This window comes from Rhinichthys klamathensis, unplaced genomic scaffold, assembly GCF_029890125.1.
Source record: "Rhinichthys klamathensis goyatoka isolate OS25496 unplaced genomic scaffold, OSU_Roscu_1.1 h1tg000813l_1, whole genome shotgun sequence".
In the NCBI taxonomy this organism is placed as follows: Eukaryota; Metazoa; Chordata; class Actinopteri; order Cypriniformes; family Leuciscidae; genus Rhinichthys; species Rhinichthys klamathensis.
In genome coordinates, this window is record NW_026607200.1 from 126,276 (window position 1) to 148,754 (window position 22,479).

The 22,479-nt window shown below is 37.3% G+C and overlaps 1 protein-coding gene across 1 annotated transcript; it reads left to right on the plus strand.

Annotated features, from left to right (window-relative positions):
• The first annotated feature begins 8,886 nt into the window (after window positions 1–8,886).
• On the plus strand, window positions 8,887–21,233 carry gpib (glucose-6-phosphate isomerase b). Its single transcript, XM_056243576.1, has 18 exons — window positions 8,887–9,076; window positions 9,428–9,518; window positions 9,600–9,668; window positions 10,690–10,809; window positions 12,646–12,729; window positions 12,832–12,978; window positions 14,494–14,565; window positions 14,650–14,694; window positions 15,281–15,334; window positions 15,727–15,787; window positions 15,867–15,910; window positions 16,387–16,539; window positions 16,609–16,738; window positions 16,813–16,889; window positions 18,408–18,539; window positions 19,024–19,099; window positions 19,184–19,250; window positions 20,847–21,233. Exons 1-18 carry the CDS (start codon window positions 8,958–8,960, stop codon window positions 20,968–20,970), a joined length of 1,665 nt encoding a protein of 554 aa, XP_056099551.1. The 5' UTR covers window positions 8,887–8,957; the 3' UTR covers window positions 20,971–21,233.
• Window positions 21,234–22,479: the final 1,246 nt, after the last annotated feature.

The window sequence follows — 22,479 nt, forward strand, 5'->3', positions numbered from 1 at the left end:
GAAACGAGTCAAATTGATTCTTGAAATCTGTGTATTATTATTTTTTGTCTACTGTTTACTTGCCACATATTCATTATACTTTTACTTAACCTGTTAGTAATGTCTCATTTATTGTATGTTTGAATAAATCGGTTATATAAAAAAAATTTTTGTTAAAAGACCCTATTTTTGTTTTTTAAACGAATTGATATCAAATCAAAATCACAACAGAATCCAATTAAGAGCTTGTGAATCCAATCAAATCGATTCTTGAAATCGGTGTTAATACTCAGCCTTAGAAATTTTTTGAATTTAAGGTGATTAATAAGTAAACAAGACTTAAGCAAAACAGCACTAAAAAAAAAAAAAAAAAAAAAAGTGTAGCCCTAAACTTTTAGATAACTTGTCCTAAAAAGCTTAAGCTAGTTAAGTTCAGCTTCAGACTAAACTTAGCACTTCAAAAAATCCATAAAGAGTGAGAACTGCTAATCTGACTTCTGTTAGAAACACACACACACACACACACACGCCCTTCCCCCATGAAAAGATTCCATTGTGACATTCTAAACTGCAATAGCAGTCAGCAAGAGAATGCAGCATATTCCGAAACACTGGAATGCTTTGTTAGTGGGATATCTTTCAGCCTGCTGGCCCAGCCAGCAAGCGCACACACACACACACAGAGAGAGAGACCTCTGGCTCCCGATGTATCCAAACCTAAATGCATGCAACCTTGAAACGTCCCTCTCTAACTGAGCTAGAAGTCTAAGAAAAACCAAATCTATTTTCACAGACTGTTAAAAGAGCAAAAGTTGCCATGTGTTGCTCAAAGACTGAGGCTTCGGTTTAAGAGAACAGAAACTTCATGAAAACAGCGTGTTTGGTCGCATGCTCGCTCGCAGCTGACCTGAGCATTATTGCCATAGCAACAGTATTGGCACCAAACGCTGGTCAAATAAAGAAACAGACGTGATTGTGTTTCACAGGGCGCAGTTATGCAGCGTACAGCTTGTGCATGATGCGTAACGTATAGAAAAATGCAGAAATACCAAGAAATGTATTTCAAAGCATCTTGAGAAAAAATGCAAAACAATTTATATCCTTTTGAAGCATCATCCTGACAGGTTTGATTCTAAATTATTTAAAGGGATAGTTAACACAAAAATAAAAATTCTGTCATTAATTTCTCACCCTCTTGTCGTTCCAAATTCAGTAACACTTTCGTTCGTCTTCGGAACACAAATGAAGATCTTTTTGATGAAATCTGAGAGCTTTCTGTCACTCTATTGACAGCTACGCAACTACTGCTTTGATGCTTCAAAAGATCATAAAGAGATCGTAAAACTAATCCTAATTTCTGATGAGATGAGATCGCTTTATATGATGACCAGATTGAATTTAGGCTTTATTCACATATAAACGTTCATCAACACACACACACACATCAGCTGTGGTAAACGTAAGCTCAAGCATGAGAACCAATGAGGTTCATTCTCGTGTTACGCAGCACGTTTGAGCTTCAGCAAGTGGTAGTTGCGTAGTTGTCAATGGAGAGACAGAAAGCTCTCAGATTTCATTAAAAAAATATCTTTATTTGTGTTCCGAAGATGAACGAAAGTCTTGGAACGACATGAGGGTGAATAATTAATGACAGGATTTTCATCTTTGGGTGAACTATCCCTTTAAAGGTCCCATATTGTCAAAACTGAATTTTTTTTCATGATAACAGAGGTCTTAAGCCCCGTTCACACTACAAGCGACACAGCGACACGATACCATTCATTTCAATGGGGAGCGGGCGATTTCCGGCGACACGCGCTACAGCAACCGGATGGGGCGTGTCTGGCGACGCGACAAAGTTGAGATGTTTAACTCTATGCAAATGAAGAGTGACTTTCTGGAGCGACAACCAATAGGAGTGAAGTCAGTGGAGCTGAGTCTTCAGTGCTGAGTCTGACCGAGGCAAGTTGAACGAGAAGCTCATTTTAGCAGTCAGAAACTGTCCTATAGTTTATGATATATCTCCGTGTACATACAGTGGTGTTCACCGTACTGACTCCGTGCCTGAATGGTTTCGGGAACCCAGATAGAGCGGCATTTGCCCGTTTGCTGCAGTTAAATAGCCGCGATGGCAAAGAGCACTCACTGTTTCTCGTTCATATTTAATATTATGCATTTTATGTACCGATTCCATTTATATTTAGACTTTTCCTTCCAAAATGTTTGTTTTTAGCGGCAAAGAAAATGTATTAGTTGTCTAACAGAGTAACATCCGTGAATGTCACTCACAAACATGACTAGGCAACCAGTAGTGGGAACGCCCTCCAGCGCAGCCACTGGCGACCTGCGCTTGTAGTGTGAACGGGGCTTAAGGGGCTATGACACTATAAGTTTCAAAACAGTCAATCCACAGACAAATGCACACAGCCTGCATAAAGTAGCTGTGCCTTTTCACAAGCCGGTGTGACTTCCGTATAAATGTGACGTCAGAACTACTCAGTCACCGCCTTCAGTCCCACCCGAGCACTGCACCGTCACAAAACCACATCATTGCACAGGCTTCCGAACAACATTAATATAAGAGACCAGTGGCTAATGTTTATTTATTCAGAAACGCCACAGCAATTTAGTTCGACCTTAACCGTCTGTTCTGCACATTTCACAAGTGACTCCTCCGTCGAATAGGCACATTTATCAATGCCGGTTTTTCAAAGCAGCTTCTCCTCAAAGATGCTGCAGTCCTTACTTTTACAAGTTTACCTTGGGCGTCAATTGCAGGATATGTTCTCGAGTCCTGTGGGCATCCTTGCACATTTACCACAAGTACACCTTTTACAGGAACAAAATTACATTGTAAAAGAAATTCTACCACGTCAACTTACTGTAGGAAAGCAATAGTTAGATAGATTACCGCATTCAGTGTCTGTCTGCTAACGTTACATATTATAAAGCAGTTAAGGCCATGCTTAAAAATATTCTTGTTTGCCGTAACCCGACCGACCCTGTCAAATTAGGACCGACCCAATTATTTATTTTTTTCCCCTTTTAGTCCGACCGACTTGCCGGTTGTAAACTTGCATTAAGACCGACCGATTTTTTTTTTACTCTTCAAACAACTAATACAAATGCAATAAAATAATATACATTTATTATAGTAAGTATTGTGAATATAAATTGCGTAGGCTACGTTCTTTCTTTTAAATAAAAACCCGTGGCGTCATCTATTATGATTATGTTTACACCATTGGTTTACGCATGTCACACTATGGCCTGTGCGTTCGCTTCGTTTCATTCACGGTCAATGGTTCGCGCTCGGTGATGATGGCTGCGGCGCGGCTGCTTGTGAAATACGTCTGTATGAGCCTACATTTAGTCGCTCATTATTCGAAATTCTTAATGGTCAAATAGGGAATCGATGTTAACGGCCTTTTCTCGGAGCCCGTCCAGCTCGTCATGACATGCCCACCGCGAACGCGCGTCACACAGCAACTGCAGGCTCTGACAAACAAACACACATAAGTGTGGGAAGCCAAACACACCGAAAGGGGGACGAAACGGCGCGGTGTGTTACAGAGTTCGCGCTGCGCTGACTTGTAATCTGCGTGGCTCAATGGACCGAGACGCGCGAGTCGCGACAGACTCGACAGCGCAGGGAGAAGTGTTTGCTTGCGCCAGCCAATGGTCAGAGCGGCGCGAATTAATCTCACCAGCGCCGCGCTGACCAATAAAACAGCACATCCCATACCGAAATGTACTAAATTGCACAAAAGAAAATCGACCATTCCATAATATGTCAGGACTACTTAATCGGCCTATAGTTTCCTACAATGCGCCTAGCTATTTGACCACACTGATTTCCGTTAATAATAGCAGATGTTTATGGGTCAAATCTCTCACTCTCTCCCTGCAACTTTTTGTTACCCTCCTTTCCTGCCCCTAGACCAGAAAGGGGGCTTGTAACAGTATGGGTCAAATGTAAACGAATGGTGCCAAACGCGCTGTTTTATTGGTCGGTGCGGCGCTGGTGAGATTAGTCATTTTAATTTATTTGTTTCCCTCTGAAAATCCACTTTCATTGAAATCTAGTGGCTCCTTTTTTTCTTTTGATTCTGCCTATTTTTTTCCAAATGAATGCAGCTGGAATTAATGCAATAAATATGTTTGTTTTTTTACAAAGATTTCAAATTGTTTGTGGTCTATAACCTGTATCAGAATGAGGTTCGCAATGGTGCGCCCGAAGGCATGGGGGTTGAAGACCCAGTCAGTGACGTCACGATATGCAAATTTGTTTAAATTTATACCGACCTTATCACCATGACCAAAATTATCCTTTTTTTTTTACATTGAATCTTGAAAAAAAAATATATAGACCTACCTACCGACCCTTTTTTTTTTTTTTTTTGCTGTTACTGCAAACCAAAATATTTTTAAGGATGGCCTAAGTGTTTCAAAATCCGTGTATAACTAGCTATTAACATACATATTTTGGAGATTTACATAAAAATCTGAGTATGTTTACAGACAGTTTAAATTAGCGTTAACGTTAAATCTGCGTGGAGCATTGATGTAATGGTATTTATAATACTCTTGCAATAACGCTGAAAGTAAGGAGGTGGTTGTTTGTCTCCTGTCGTCGCCGATTCGAACATATAAGGCCTGATAACATTTCCCTCAGCAATGTCCATCAATACAGGCGTTTTATTTACCTTGTGAGCATCATCAAGCCAGTGCAGGACACAGCATACATGACCCTAGTTACCTGTGGTTGGCCTGGCCGTGCGTCACTCAGAAAACAACAGGCCAATCAGAAGAGAGGCTCATGAATATTAATTAGACAGGCCAAAATCGACCTGTTCTTAGCATAGCTCCTGAGAAAGGAGCTGTAAAATATATATTGGGATAGTTTTTGGTACTTATACCGCAAATATATATTCTTAAAGACACCAAAACCAAAAATAAAACTTCAGAAAGGTGTATAATATGGGACCTTTAATACAGTAGTGGCCAAAAGTGATGTCCGAAGGGAATATTTGTTTTTAATGACCCTACAAGTTCAATTAAACCATCAAAATAATTTATATTTTTAAAATATTTTTAAATATGAGGGAAGAAAGAACATTTCTCAATTAAGGCATTTATACTGACACACATAAATAGGTCAAATCCCTTTCATGCATAGTGAAAAATCTCCTAGACTATGAAATATTCCTGCATTGTAAACAGGTCAGGAAAAACAAAATGTTCCAGGCGATCATGAGAACACTTCTTTAAATAACTAGTACTGCTGCAGCATCCATTAAGCAGCGAGTAATGCTTTTTCTTTCATTCCCAAAACTGAAGGGACCCAAACAGGAAATACATTCCACATGAACTCAGAGAAGCCACTGCCAGAGTCGGGATACAAAAGCTCAGAGGGGCTGGCCGTCTGCTCGCAGCACTTTTCAAAAGAGGGCTTAACGAAAACCCTGCTTGCAAAACACAATGAGGTTCACACAGAAGAGAGCGTAATTGACCTACTCGCAGAAATCTAACAAACTAATCACAGGCTTCTGTGGAATCCAGGGTAAAGAATGTGGAAACCAACCATTAGGATCACAATCACACCGTGTAAAAAAATGCTGTTTTTTTAGTTTGTGAATACTGTACATCAGTGGGTCACATGTCTGTTTTGACTGATCAGAGAGAGCAGGGGAAACATGCTAAATGCAAATAATATAATGTGACTTTTGCACATATTACACATTATTATGATATTTTACACATTTTTAGATGTTGACGTCAAATGTACATAATCAAAATCAGCATTTTGAGACTACAAATCATCTCTCACATGGTAAAAAGATATTTGTATTAGAAAGTCAGGTTGTGTGACATGCCCTCATCCTCAAAAACCATAAACACTACACAAGGTAAAAACAAACAGACTACACTCTTAAAATAGCAATGTCATAGAGGAAGCAATTTTGGTTGGTTCCAGAGAGAACAGTTCTTAAAAAACATTTTTTTTTTATACCTTGTTCTACTATAAAGAACCTTCGGAGGTTTCAATGATCTTCTTGGAACCGCCAAAGCCAACAATAAAGATGATAAATATAGTTTGCACAGACACAACCATGTGTATTGTGTGATGCATCACTGGCTTAAAAAATAGCATAATTGGTTAGCCTATACATTTCAACAATTGATCATGATAACCAAATCTGGTCCTGTTTTGGGTCCCTGCCTGCAGACAATGTAAAATTTGGGTCCTGAAACAAAACCAACAAAACCAAACAAAAACGAAAAATCTTCTGCAAGAACCAATGAGGTTCATTCTCATGTTACGCAGAACAGCAAGAACCAAATGGAGTTTGTTCATGCGCATCAAGCAGGTTCGGTTGAGCTTTTGTTTATGTTCGCTGACCAATGTTTATATGTGAATGAATACAAGCCTAAATTCAATCTGTTCATCATATAAAGAGAGATAGAGGAAAATCTGGACTAAACCACTCAATTCATTCAGATTAGTTTTACAATCTCAAAGTGTCAAAGTGGTAGTTGTAGCTGTCAATGGAGGGACAGAAACCTCTCAGATTTCATCAAAAATGTCTTTATTTGTGTTCCAAAGATGAACGAAAGTCCTTCAAGTTTGAACGACATGAGGGTGAGTAATTAATGACAGGATTTTCATTTTCAGGTGAACCATCCCCTTTAAAAACAACCAAATGAAAATACCTTTTCACTTATGGGGTGACAAATACATTTAACTTCACACTGCAAAGGGTAATTTAAGCTTCTTACAGGGTTACACTGGTGTGCAGTTGAGTATAAATATCCTGAAATATTCTGAGCTACAGCCTCTAGAACCACAACAGGAATCTGGATCCTCCTGACACTCGGACGGATTCTCCGACACATTCAATTAAATTCAACAAAACACACTGTCATGCCTTCAACCCTCATTCCAGAAAATAGTCCAAACAAAAAACAGTTAGGACTGTTACACAGCGTTAAACTACCAGTAGAGCCTGATTATGATGTCTGATTACTGATTACATGATCATGCATTGATTTGATCTTCACGATGCTGCAGTTCAAACTAAATCCAGCAGTTTCTGACACTTCAAATCCCCCAAAAATCACTAATCCATCGCCAATGACACCCGCCAGGGGTTTGGGTGTGTGTCACCCGTCGGCTGTCATTAGAGTGTTAAAGGGCTGCAGTGAACCGTATCTGTGCCTTTTCAGGGCGTTGAAGGGTCTTCAGCCCCAGTGTAATTTAGGGACACCGTGGGCAGTTAATCACGTCGTTAATTGGAGTAATTAAGACCAGACAGTCAGACTGCAGCAGATTTGATGAGATTTAAACGGCTCAATGCTGATACAGATGAACTAAAACCACTTAACGACCAAACATACACGCTTGACGTCGCAGAAATATCACTTTAATGTTGTCCTCCTGTCATTTCACTTTTTTTAACAGCAGCGAATTGACGTTTCAAATGATTTTACCCAAAAAAAAATCATCAGTATTTATGGAGCTAATCTCAGTTAGCCGTTAGCACCTATCGTTGACACGGATTCAAAAACATCTCAAACACGTCAAAACACAAGCGCTTGAGTGTTTCGATTTAACGTGGGATTAACGGACACGAGTCCTACCTGTAGTGGCTCCGGGAAAGGCGTTTATTGGTGTGAAAAACAGCCCGAGCAGGCGGTCGGATCACGGCATCACTTACCAGCTGTTTGTCCCCACCCTCCTGTCTGTGGAGAGAGGAAGTGACGGAGTGCGGCTTCCGGGCGCGCGCGCACAGAACACGAGCACGAGCGAGAACGCCAGGCGATGTGCCTGCAATAGCATAGAGCGCGTGAACTTTATGGTAACCACAGTTTTCATCAAAGTACTAATAGCCATGGAACTTTTTGTTAATACTGTAAAATATTGATAATAATACATTAAAATATTTTCTTCAAAGAGTCTAAGTTTTTAGAGGTTGTCTGTTATGACAGAGGTGATAATTTTGTCTTGTTTTATAATATTTTGTTTTACATTTTCTCATTTTATTTTATTTTTTATTTTATTTTATTATTGTATTTTTTATTTCATTCTATTATATATATATATATATATATATATATATATATATATATATATATATATATATATATATATATATATATATATATATATATATATATATATATATATATATATATATTCCCCCCAGCCACAGATGACTGAGTTAGACACTATTTTTTTCAGTCTATGCCTGGTTAGAGAGTGTGATTGATGTGATGGACTCCTGTGTCCCCTAGTGTTCAATGTTTAAACAAACACAATATTCAGTGTCTTTCACATGATAGATCGATAGATGGCGCCACAATCAATCACAATTTTTAGACACAAATGTAAAGTTATATTTGCATATTGTGTGCGTGTGTGTGTGTGTGTGTGTTTAGGCCAAATTTTATTTAATAAATACAATATATTATACAGTACATTATATATAGAGAAGAGCGTGTGTGTGTGTGTGTGTGTGTGTAGGCCACATTTTATTTAATAAATACAATATATTATACAGTAGCCTACATAATATATAGAGAAGTGTGTGTGTGTGTGTGTGTGTGTGTGTGTGTGTGTGTGTGTGTGTGTGTGTGTGTGTGTGTGTGTGTGCATAATATATAGACAAGAGTGTGTGTGTGTGTGTGTGTGTGTGTAGGCCACATTTTATTTAATAAATACAATATATTATACAGTAGGCTACATAATATATAGAGAAAAGTGTGTGTGTGTGTGTGTGTGTGTGTGTGTGTGTGTGTGTGTGTGTGTGTGTGTGTGTGTGTGTGTGGGTGTGTGTGTGTAAAGGGGTGTGTTGGGCTGCAGATCAGCTGCTTTCTTCGCACTTCATAAGGCGGATCTGTGACTTTGGGTTCAGTTCAGCCGGAGATTCTTACACACTCTCACACACACACACAGGTTCGGTCCGATACACGTCACGATGGGACTGACAAGCGACCCAAACTTTCAGAATCTAGAAAAATGGTACAAATCAAACGCCGCGAATCTCAACATGAGGCAGATGTTCGAGGCTGATAAAAACCGATTTCAAAAGTTCAGGTACTTTACTTTATTTATTTAACTACTCTGCATGAAACGGGTCATTATTTAAAGTAATTTAATTTATAAAAAATATAGCAATTGACTTTCACATTTCTTGCAGTAAATTTAGTGGGCGGGGTCACAAGTACAATCGTTTTTGCTATCCTGTCAATCATTATCAAACCCCGCCCACATCTAATTCATAACTTTTCAAATATACACTTTACAAAATGGCATAAAATATGTTAAGTAAGTGTGTATTTATGAATTGTATGCATTTTCTATGTAATTTTAACTGAAGTTTAACTATCTGGTCTCCGGTTTTGCTTGAGTTCAGCTTTATTTTTTTCCTGTTTATTCTTTTAACAGCTTAACTTTAAAAACAGATGAAGGAGACATTTTGCTGGATTACTCTAAGAACCGTATAAACGAGGAGGTTATGAAGATGCTCGTGGAGCTGGTAAAGTTTTGAACAGATGAATGTTTCATGAGAATTAAATAGATAAATAGTGTGTAAATATTCTGATTCGCTTTATCCTAGGCAAAGTCTCGTGGTGTGGAGGCATCCAGAGACAAGATGTTCTCAGGAGAAAAAATTAATTTCACTGAGGTATTTCATATGTGTGTGTGTGAGTGTGTGTGTGTGTGTGTGTGTGTGTGTGTGTGTGTGTGTGTGTGTGTGTGTGTGTGTGTGTGTGTGTGTGTGTGTGTGTGTGTGTGTGTGTGTGTGTGTGTGTGCGTGTGTTGGGGTTTAAATCAACACATGCCCGAATACCATCCCATTTGCTTCGTTTATGGTCGACTTAAACAAGTTTTTTGATGGATACTTATGCTATAAATGATTCTGGTAACAGTTCATAACTGCATGCTATGAATCATTAGTAAATAGTTAATTCATACTTTTTAAAGCATTAATAAATAATTAATAAATCTCTTTTGTAAAAGCTTTTTGAGGCATAAACAGTCCTCACTTTAGATGAGCTTGCAGAAATAGTTAACTGACAACTACTAAATGTTTCATAACTACCTGAATTAATCATGAATTACAGTAATACATGTTGATAAAGCATTTATTAACACACCGATTAACTTACGTCTAAATAATAAGATGTATAAATATACATTTAAATAGTTTATTTATCGTTTACTTGCACTTTCCAAATCTTATGAACCACTGACAACTCCTAAATAACTGGTTTGTAAATAATGTAATACTTAATTTAGAAATATTAATAAAATATGAAAATACAATTATTAAACACATTATAGATGTGCTTATAAATCAACAATAAAGCATTTATAGCTGTATTTATAAACTTATTAATGCTTAATAATGCTTTATATATGGTTAACTATTTACTAATGCTTAAATAAATATTCATAGCATGCATTTATTATAAAGTCTTACCATGATTCTTTATTTGTCTGACATTTTTAAATGTAAGATGCACTTGTAAAATGCTTGCAGTTCTTATATACAGTCTAGTAGCAACAGCAGGGACATGGGTTTGATTCTCGGGAAATGCATGAACTTATATCTTGAATGCAATGTAAGTTGCATTGGATTAAAGTGTCTGCCAAATGCATAAATCATAACTGTAAGCTTTGCATGATGATTGTGTCGTCTACAGGGTCGTGCTGTTCTCCACGTGGCCCTGAGGAACCGCTCAAACACACCCATAAACGTGGATGGGAAAGACGTGATGCCAGAGGTGAACAAGGTTCTGGAGAAGATGAAGGGCTTCTGTCATGTGAGTGTCATATTTGAGGATGGGATGCTGTTCAGAAATAATACAGGTAAACACTGAGCAAGTAAAGTGTTTTAGCAGAGACAGAGAACAGGTGTCGTTTTTGTGCTGAGGAAGAAGACGAGGCTGTGTAGCTGATCTAAATGCAGAAGTCACGTTATTAAACAAAACAAAAGACAGATATACACAAACGAGAGTCAACGAAACAGTGTCCAACACCAGACAATGAGCAAACTGAACTGAGGGCAATGGCTGCGTACGAAAATGCACTTTTCACTTCGAGGCATCAAGGCACGTCCGAATCCAATGTTAGCTTCACTTCGTGTCGCCTTTTTCGATTTTTAAGGCAGCATTGTTGCATCCTTCGCTGGCTTTGATATCCCACAATCCTGTGCTTTCCATTCTGTGACAGTTGAGACTAGTTAAAGGGGAACTGAATAAAACCGTTTAGAAATCATTTGGATGGTTAAATAACCTGTTCTGGTGAAAGTGTTGACTTTCCTCAGCGTTCCCAGGTGGAAAACCAACCTTGCAACATGGGGACTAATGTCCCGGTAAGTTGGAAATAGAAGTCTCGTGAGAAGCGAGAACGAGCGAGAAACACAAAATGCTTTATGGCAATTCTACATAATTCTATGATGCTGTGATGATGTATTACCCACTCGGTAGACATAGCTCCACACGATAGAGTTTGCCGGCTTCGATAATAACAAATGCACATGAGCGACGGTAAAAAGCGGGAGGAAGGCGGCGCAAGTGAGTTTTTTTTACGACAGTGTTGTGAAATATACGCCGCACAGTTGTAGGGGGAGCTGATGACAAAACATGCGACAACAAAAGTGAAAATCAGCGAATAAATAGCTAGAGTTGCCAAGTTCCCCTTTAAAGAAAGATGGCATCTGAGAGTTGCATTTGCTGGTCAGTTCGTGTGTAAATGTAGGTTTTTGATTAACGTTTTCCACTTCTGATGTCATTTCTAGCGAGAAATTACTATTATAGTAATGAATACTTGCTTAGTTTTCACCAAAGCTCTCTCTATTTTGCTGTAGATTATTAAACCGATATGCTGCCTCAGAAGTCTGTCTGAAATCAGTTTCGTGAGGTGCCCTCGTGCGCAAACACTGCCTGAAGGCACTTGTCAGCTGCTTAAGTTTTCGGACGAAGACCATATTTACAGAGTGAACTCCGTAAACGAAACAAGGATCAGGTGTGAGAAATCAGTGAAACAACGTGTAACCATGACTACCAATGAAAAAATCCTTAAAGTCCCTCCAGCTTTTAATGTTGTTGTTTATATGTCTATGTGGTGTTTTTAATATGCTTTTAGACAAACCATGAGTAAGTTCATAAGTCGACAGCATTGCTGAGTATTTTCTGCTTAAAACTGCAGTGAACAAAAGACAGTCTCAAAAACACGGTTTGAAATCGCTGGTGTTTCTGACGTCACAAACGACCTTGTAACCAATCAGATCAACGTGTGATCGTCAACCAGTGGATCTCTGAGCTGAGTGAGTGAGTGGAGGCGGGGCTCATTTGCATATTCATAGAACCGCGAATACTAAATGAGGCAAGGGTGTCGAGTTACATTCCAACTATTTAAAGGCATGAAGAACATTTTTTCTCAAGGAAAAACGTTTAAATATGTCATTTTGGTGATCAAATATGAGTTTTAGGGGATAAAAGTATTGACTACTGGGGGACTTTAATAAACAAGAAAACTAAGGAAACACAGGAAAGAATGAGAAACAAACTAAAAGTCCATGAAAACGAAGCTAAAACAACAGCTGAACGTGACACCAGGATGTTATTATAACTCGCAGGTTTTTCTTCCCGCCACAGAAAGTTCGCAGTGGCGAGTGGAAGGGATACACCGGGAAATCCATCACTGACGTGGTCAATGTCGGCATCGGTGGATCTGATCTGGTTTGTGAAAATCCTTCAAAACTCTATATTTTATTCTTTTCCCCCATCCTAAAATTGTACAGGCATCTAAATAGTTGTTTTGTGTGTGTGTGTGTGTGTTAGGGTCCTTTAATGGTGACAGAAGCCCTGAAGCCCTACTCTAAAGGCGGACCTCGCGTCTGGTTTGTGTCGAACATCGATGGAACGCACATCGCTAAGACTCTGGCTGAACTCAACGCTGAGACCACACTCTTCATTGTCGCATCGAAGGTATTTAGAAACTAAACATATTTTACAGCATTAGCAGAGATACACAAACAAGCAGAGGAAATTAACTTTTTAAAGAGGCCATTTTATGCACTTTTCCAAACTCTTGATGTAGTTTCAGGCTCTACTAGAATAATAATAATAATAATAATAATAACTTTAATTTATATAGCGCCTTTCATAAAAACCCAAGGACGCTTAACAAAAGCAAGAGGGGGGAGAAGGGAGGGGATAGGAGGAGAAAGGTGAGAGGCCAGGAGAGCTAAAGCCCATAAGCCTCAGTGAAGAGGTGTGTTTTAAGCTGGTTTTTAAAGGTCATTAGAGAGGGAGCAGAGCGGATGGCATGAGGAAGCTTGTTCCAGAGTGATGGAGCACCAACACAGAAAGCTCTATCACCAAATGTCCGGAGCCTGGACTTAGGGACAGCGAGAAGGTCCTTGTCAGAGGACCGCAGGGACCGTTGCTGAGTGTAGGGATGGAGTAAATCAATAAGGTACTGAGGTGCAAGTCCATGGAGAGATTTGTACGTCAGGAGGAGGATTTTATATTTGATCCGAGACTTGACTGGCAGCCAGTGAAGCTTCTTCAGGATGGGAGTGATGTGAAGTCCAAGCTTTGTGTGAGTGAGCATCCTAGCCGCAGAGTTCTGTACATACTGGAGTCTGTCAGAAGCCTTGCTAGGCAGACCGAACAGAATACCGTTACAGTAATCAAGTCTGGAGGTGATGAAGGAGTGAATCAGGGTCTCGGCTACAGAGTTGGAGAGACACTGTCGAAGTCTGGAGATGTTCTTAAGATGGTAAAATGCAGTTTTAATGGTGTTTTTGATGTGTTGTTGGAAGGAGAGAGTGGAGTCCATGATGACGCCAAGGTATGATGAGCAGCCATCCACATCCAGTATAATGTCATCAACATTTTTTAAAAAGTGACAGCGGGGCAAACACCATAAGTTCTGTTTTGTCTTTGTTGAGTTTTAGAAGGTTGCTGTCCAGCCAATTCTTTATGTCCTTCAGAACAGGTTTTCCTGCTTGAATGTTGATTATTCTCCTCATATTCTCCATTGTTGCGGCTCCTCTCTTCCCAGTCTGTCAGTAACGCTCTGTTTTATTTCCTGTCTCTATGAAGCCCCTCCTTCTGAAAAGCACACTGTGCTCTGATTGGTCGGCTGGATCAGTGTGTTGTGATTGGTCGAGCGCTTCGAGTGTGTTTGGGAAATGTCCCGCCCCTTTCCATAACCGCCAGTTTAACACACTACTGACTAACTCAACCAGGCCCCGCCCCTTTATTCTGCGCATTAATTATTAAAATGAGGAATATTGTGACGCGTTCGTTCCCGGAAGAAACTCAAGATTACAATGGAGGCGTTTCAGGAGTTCAGAAACACTGACGCTGATATAGAGAAGAACTGGAGCTTTGCAGAGATTTTTTATGCTCAAACAGCAACAAAATCAATTTGATATTTTATGTATCATAATGATAAAGTTGTGAAGTAGTTTGTTGTCTGTTTGTCTTCCTCAGACATTCACGACTCAGGAAACCATCACAAATGCTGAATCAGCGAAGGAATGGTTCCTGCTGGCCGCCAAAGACGTGAGTCGCATCTCTTTTACAGGGACGTGTGTGAGACGTCTGTGCCACGCATTGATTCGTCTGTCGTTTTTATCATTCTCACAGAAATCTGCAGTTGCCAAGCATTTCGTGGCGCTCTCTACCAATGGAGTAAGTTCATTCTAGTTTAGATGTAAAGGGCTCATATCATCAGGAATGACATTTTCCATAAAAAAAACTTAAAAATGAAACACTTCATTGTACTATTAAATCATATTGTAACTTTCAAAACTCAAAACAAACCAAAAAGAGCATTTATTGAAAAAGAAATTGAAAAAATGATTTATATAGCACACTTCCTACACAGTGCTTTAGATCAATCATTTATTTTTTTAAATCCATTTTACATAGAAGATGCACTTGAAAAAATTCATTTTATCTACAGTATTATTTTAGTATCATTGAGAGATGATAAATATTTTTAATTATTTTTATTTGTATGTTTTCAATTTAATTTTAGTTAAAGTTTTATTAATTTTGTTGTGTTTTTTTATCATTTGTTTGTCTTTAAAAGAAGAAAAATTATCAAAGAGACTAAATTATGACCAAATTATGAGTAATTGACCAGCATTATATTATGGACATCTCAGGGAGAAAACATAATCAGTAAAAACATGACATGACCCCTTTAAAAAAGCAGACATTTTAAAATATTACATCAGTTCTCAGACCAACTTTATTCCCCTCTGTGTTTCAGCCCAAAGTGAAGGACTTCGGCATCGACCCGGAGAACATGTTTGAGTTTTGGGATGTGAGTGTGTGTCCGTCGAGGGCCTGAGTTATTTTTGCCCTGTTGAAGTAGGTGTGTGTGTGTGTGTGTGTGTGTGTGTGTGTGCTCACAGCAGCAGCTGCTGGTAACCAGAGTCTCTCGACTGACGCGCAGTTATTCATGATCCTGACCTTCTCCGAGTGCAGGTCACTGGAAAGGCCGACGGGCTACTTTTACTCACATTGTTGATATTTAAAGGGCAAGGTTCCTTACAATCCCGTTTATTATGGACACTATAAGCTCTTCAGCTCACTGTATGTTTGATCAAGTACAGAAAAGCTTGATTAGTATGTTTGCAAAACTTGAGTGAACATCTAATAATGCATAAATCACACTGTATGCAGTTCTGTATTGTGCCTCTTTTTTGATGTCAGTGGGTCGGCGGACGATATTCCTTATGGTCTGCGATTGGACTGTCTATTGCACTTCATATCGGTGAGTGTTATCATGTGACTCATGTCAGCCAATGAGTGTGAGAGATTCTCAAGCGTCTGTCTGATCTCTTCTGTCGCAGGATTCGAGAACTTCGAGAAGCTGTTGGCTGGAGCTCATTGGATGGTGGGTTTTATTACTGAACGTTATCAGTATTTGACCTTCATTAGCAAACCATAAAAATGTGCTGAATTAAAATATTCAAATTCAAAGGCAAACATTTATGTATAATGACCTGCAGATACACTTGCGTTTCAAAATTATGGGGCTGATAACATTTTGTAACTCAATTTTTTTTTTTTTTTTAAATGCAGTTAAAATGTCAAATATTATTAGAATTTCAAAGAACGGTTTTCTATGGGGATATATATTAAACTGTAATTTATTCCTGTGATCAAAGCTGAATTTTCAGCATCATTACTCCAGTCTTCAGTGTCACATGATCCTTCACAAATCACTCTAATATGATGATTTGATGCTCAAGATTGGATTGTTTGATGAATACAAAAGCATTTATTTGAAATAGAAATCTAAAAACTTTACTGATCAATTGAATGCATCCTGTGATATCTTTTAAAAAGCATGCATAAACTCTCTGGCAGGACACTCATTTCCGCACGGCCCCTGTGGACCAGAACGCACCCGTCCTGCTCGCTCTGCTGGGCATCTGGTACATCAACTTCTTCCAGGCGGAGACACACTGCCTTCTGCCGTACGACCAGTACATGCACCGCTTCGCCGCGTACTTCCAACAGGTAGAAAACACACACTCCGGCACAGAGCTTTTGTTAGAGTATGCTATATCTAATGCTGTGATTTTACAGGGTGACATGGAGTCTAATGGAAAGTACATCACTACTAAGGGTCACCAGGTGAACTATCACACCGGGCCGATCGTGTGGGGTGAACCGGGGACTAACGGACAGCACGCTTTCTACCAGCTGATCCACCAAGGTTCACTCGCTGACCTGCTCAATCTGACATACAGAACGAGGAGCGTCTGTCTGACCCTTCTGTCTCCTCAACAGGGACTCGAATGATTCCTGCTGACTTCCTCATTCCTGCCCAGACTCAACATCCAATCAGAAACAGCCTTCACCACAAGGTACCGAGCTGCAGGGTCGCCGAGTGGTTTCCCGAAGCCCATTTCAGACAAATCATGCTTTACTACATCGTAATTATGACATAAAAGTGGAAATTATGACAAACTAAGTCATTATTATGACAAAAAGTCGAAATTATGAAAACTAAGTGATATTTCTGAGATTGTTTTATGAAGTCGAAATTATAAAAGTTGTGATTATGAGACTTTAAAAATATGAAATTAGACAAAAAGTCCAAATTAGGACATACCAAGTCAAAATTAGTGCGAGTTTTTCATAAGTTATGACATTATAAATCGAAATCACGACTTAAAAAAGTCACAAGTATGACAAAAGTCATAATTATGACATACTAAGTCAAAATTAGTGCAAGTTTTGACATGAGTCATAAGTTATGACTTAAGTCGAAATTATGACAAAGTCACATTTATGAGATAAAAAGTCAAAATTATGACAGTCACATTTATGAGATAAAAAGTCAAAATTATGACAGCTGTGATTATGAGATGAAAAATTGAAATTATGACTTCAAAAGTCATAATAATCACATAAAAAGTCCAACATTATGACATTATAAATCGAAATCACGACTTAAAAAAGTCACAAGTTTGACAAAAGTCATAATTATGACATACTAAGTCAAAATTAGTGCGAGTTTTGACACGAGTCATAAGTTATGACTTAAGTCAAAATTATGACAGTCACATTTATGAGATAAAAAGTCAAAATTATGACAGTTGTGATAAGATGAAAAATTTAAATAATGACTTCAAAAGTCATAATAATCACATAAAAAGTCAAACATTATGACATTATAAATCGAAATCACGACTTAAAAAAGTCACAAGTATGACAAAAGTCATAATTATGACATACTAAGTCAAAATTAGTGCAAGTTTTGACATGAGTCATAAGTTATGACTTAAGTCGAAATTATGACAAAGTCACATTTATGAGATAAAAAGTCAAAATGATGACAGTCACATTTATGAGATAAAAAGTCAAAACTATGACAGTTGTGATTATGAGTTGAAAAATTGAAATTATGACTTCAAAAGAATCACATAAAAAGTCAAACATTATGACATATTAATTCAAAATCACGACTTTAAAAAGTCACAAGTATAACAAAAGTCATAATTATGACATACTAAGTCAAAATTAGTGCGAGTTTTGACACGAGTCATAAGTTATGACTTAAGTCAAAAATATGACAGTCACATTTATAAGATAAAAAGTCCAAATTATGACAGTTGTGATAAGATGAAAAATTGAAATTATGACTTCAAAAGTCATAATCACATAAAAAGTCAAACATTATGACATATTAAGTCAAAATCACGACTTTAAAAAGTCAAAATCATGACTAAATAAATAAAAAACAAAAGTTGTCTATTTTGATATCATGGTGACTTTAACTTTTATTTTCCTGTTGTTGTTTTTTTACGTGAATCTGCTTTGAAGCAATCTGTATTGTACAGTATTAAATGCTATATAAATAAATGTGATTTGACTTGTAGATCCTGGTGGCGAACTTCCTAGCCCAGACCGAGGCACTGATGAAGGGAAAGACGACAGAAGAGGCGAAGAAAGAGCTGGAAGCTGGAGGACTGAGCGGAGAGAAGAAGCTAGAGAATATTCTACCACACAAAGTGAGAATATAAAGTCAACCACTGGCTTATACTGACCCCTACATGACACAAAGCACAACTACATCCCCGAAACACCACCACACTACTCTTAATATTCATGCAGCGTGTCTAATGTGTACAATGTGTGGATTTTCTGTACACAAAGAATACCCATATTATATTATATAGTGTATGAGATAATGTATCCCACAATCATCATGACCTTTAGTTTCCAGTGTGATAAATAAGCAAGTTGACTCACGATTTGGTTCCAGATTTTCCATGCAAATTTATAATTAAAAATGCTCATTTTTATTTATTTAATATTTTTATTTTCATATAACAGTTATTAAATGTGCAAATCACATGCAACATTGAAGAACAATGTAGAATACTACTATTTGAATATTTATCATTGCGTAATGATAATGTTATACAATAAGCAATACTACATTGTGAACATGTTGCAGTAGCATTAAAACATCATCCATCCGTTTCTGTCCAGGTATTTCAAGGAAACAAGCCAACGAACTCCATCGTCTTCAAAAAGTTGTCTCCGTATACTCTCGGCGTTCTGATTGGTGGGTTAAACGCTGTTTGAAATGTTTTAGTGTATTAGATATCATCAGATATGCAGGTTCCTGACCTCTGACCTTTCTTAACAGCCATGTACGAACACAAGATCTTCATTCAGGGCGTCATGTGGGAAATCAACAGTTTTGATCAGTGGGGGTGAGTCAGTGGATGTATGAATATGATTAGATAAATTGAGTTTTGATGCATTAAGCAGCTATTATTACCAGACCAGTGTTATTTTATTATTAGCTTTTAATAATATTGTAAAGTAGCTTTTATTTTAATATTATGTTTTGTTATTATATTTTTATATTATTTTTATACTTTTTTTTATTTTGTGTTTTTATTAGTTTAAAAAAAACATATGCCTAGTTTTTGTTCATTTTTATTTCAGTTTTAATTTTAGTTGTTTTAGTGCATCAAGATAAACTAAATTGAAATGAGAAATGTTACATTGTAAAATAAGTTTGTTTTATACTTTGTTTTATTTCAATTAAGGAAATTGTTTTCTTATGGTTTTAGTTTTAGATGACTATAATAACTTGATAACTTGAATGTATCAAATAAAAAAAAGAAAATAAATTATTTAGGAAGAATAAATAAAATGATCTCTGGAATGTTAATGAAACAGAATGAACAAAATATTCGTCAAAATAGTTATATTTTTGATCCTAAGGTCAAGTTTAATTTGTTAAATCATTTATTATAAAACCAGTTTTAATTGAGTATAATTAAATACTATTATATATTTTTTTTAAATATTTGTAAAAAAAAATTGTAATTTTTAAGTTTTAATTTTCATTTCTGTCAAAATTCTAGTTATTTGTGTTTTGTCATTTTTATTCATCTTTGTTTTTTTTAAATATGCCTGTATAGTTTTCAGTATTTTTTCATAACATTTTCTAAATTGCAATTGTTCGCCATTAGGGGGCGATTATATCAGTGAATACCGTCTAAATGTTTTTTACCTGATCTCGGGTCTGTTTTATAAAGTTGTAGACAACTGTAATGACACATTTGTATAATAAAAAAGACGAGTCACGTCCTCCATAAAACACAAAACAATACCAAAAAATTAATAAAAGAGCACATTTTATACAGACACTTCATATTTTATAGTGCTTGATGATTTGTAATTTCATTTGATGAAAAGAAAACATTTGCAAATGGTTTGTAAAAGGTGTTTTTATGCTGAGTTTTCGTTGCATTTACACTGTAAAGCGTGTAGCGTTTCCAGCGCTTTGAATCAGTGAATCATTTTGAAGGAATTGATTCAGAGAATTGAAAAGCTTTGTTTCTCACATCTCTATTGTTTAGTGCATCAAGTTAAACTAAATGAAAAGGATAGCCGTTTTCTCAGCACCCAGCTTTATAATTGTCACCGCCAGGATGAGGAAGACGAGACGTAGCTTTATTTTACAAAACCAAAAGAGAGTAAACAGACACGAGGAACTATGCAACATTCAACACAAGACAAAGACAAACTAAACTGAGGGCATTGTAGACACAGAGAACTGATGATCTAAACAAGGAACAGGTGAGAAATCAATGAAACAATGAGTAACCATGGCAACCAATGAAAACATACGTAAACACAGGGAATAATGAGAAATAAACTAAATGTCCATGAAAACAAAACTAAAACAACTAAACTGAACCGTTTCAAGTAACATAAATAATTTCTTACGGTTTTAGTTTTAGTTCCAGACTCATTTGGAGATATATTCACGTCTGCCTTCTCTCTATTCTCAGCGTGGAGCTCGGGAAACAGCTGGCGAAGAAGATCGAACCCGAGCTTCAGGACTCTGCTGAGGTCAGTTCCCACGATTCATCCACCAACGGCCTCATCAACTTCCTCAAGAAGAACTTCGCTTGAATGAAGCATGAGGAGAAGCTTCACCTTTTCCCAGAATCCCCTGCTGCACCCCAAAACCACACCATCCTTCTGGAAGCACACGGCACAAAAAATGAGGGTTGCACCAACATTTTTTAATTAGATTTTAAAATATTTTCAAACTAAAATGTAGTTTATTTTTAACAGACAGTTAACGCATTAATGTGTAACCATAAATAGGCAGTATTGTGGTAATTTATGATTATGCATAATTAAAAAAAAGTTACCATCTTTGTTACACCAAACTCTGTGAAATATCCCTCATTTGAAGCACCACGTGTATTAGATTAGAGTTTGTACTTCATGAAAATTTCTGTTCAAGTGGGAATCCCCCCCCCCCCCCCCCCCCCCCCCCCAAAAATAAATCACTTTGTTGCACTGAACTTCTGTTCTGATAGGATATAGTCATAAAAATAGCACTATTTAAGCTGTAAATAGTGTGAACACTATGCATGAACTGATAAAATGTAAACACTGCAATCTAAGTCACTTTGGATATAAGAATTTGCTAAATCCATAAATCCCAGACAGCAACATAGTGTCGGCCCAGACCCTGATTCCTCGCGTACCAGATGTGGGCCGGATCTGAGCCGACACTATGTGTCTGTCTGGGATGTAAATGCACACTGCAATGGATACTGTAATGTATCCCACAATGCAATGTGCTCAACTTTTCATTTCCAAGGCTGCGTCCGAAATCGCATACAGTCTTTTTTTTCGCCTACTATAGGGTAAGCCGGGGTAAGATGACCCATCACCTTAATTTTTTCTCCTGACCGTAATTGACACAAAATCTAATCTCAGCACTTTTGATGAATGGCTTTGCTATTTTTCATCTAAATATCAACACTTGTGAGATTTAGTCAGCCGAAACAGTTGTGAGAATTATTGATCTAATTTTGTGTCTCTGGAAAATAGTGAACTATGACACTGCATTATGTTGAATATCAAAGTTTTTTTAGTTTGTTTGTTAATGAGGGATTTGTGGACACATTCATGTTTAGTTATAGTTTTTATTTTGAAGTAAAAAAGGATATAATTAGACCCTTGGGGTAAGATGGGCCAGCAGAATTAGCACTGAAGGCCCAGAAGTGACTAATGTATTTTTTTTAAATGTAATAATTATTGTAATTAATGGGGTTATTATTCCGTATTCCCATGAATTAGATGTACATTTCAGACATCTTCGCTTTCATTAAAACCTATTGGTTAGTTTAATGAAATCATTCAATAAGCGTTCTTAGTGTTGCTATTATGACATATCTTCAATTAAAATATAGGCAATTATTCATATGCCTATTATTCAGATTCATGTCAGATGAAATCTCTCTTACTGGGATTCTGCTTGATCTGTCATCGGTTATTCTTCAATTATTATCAACTAAATTGTCAAATTTCATTTTAAAATGTATATAAATATTAATAAGAATTTTATCAAAGGTCACTTGTACATTCTGTTAAAGTTAAGCATTTTGTTTGATAACTAAATTA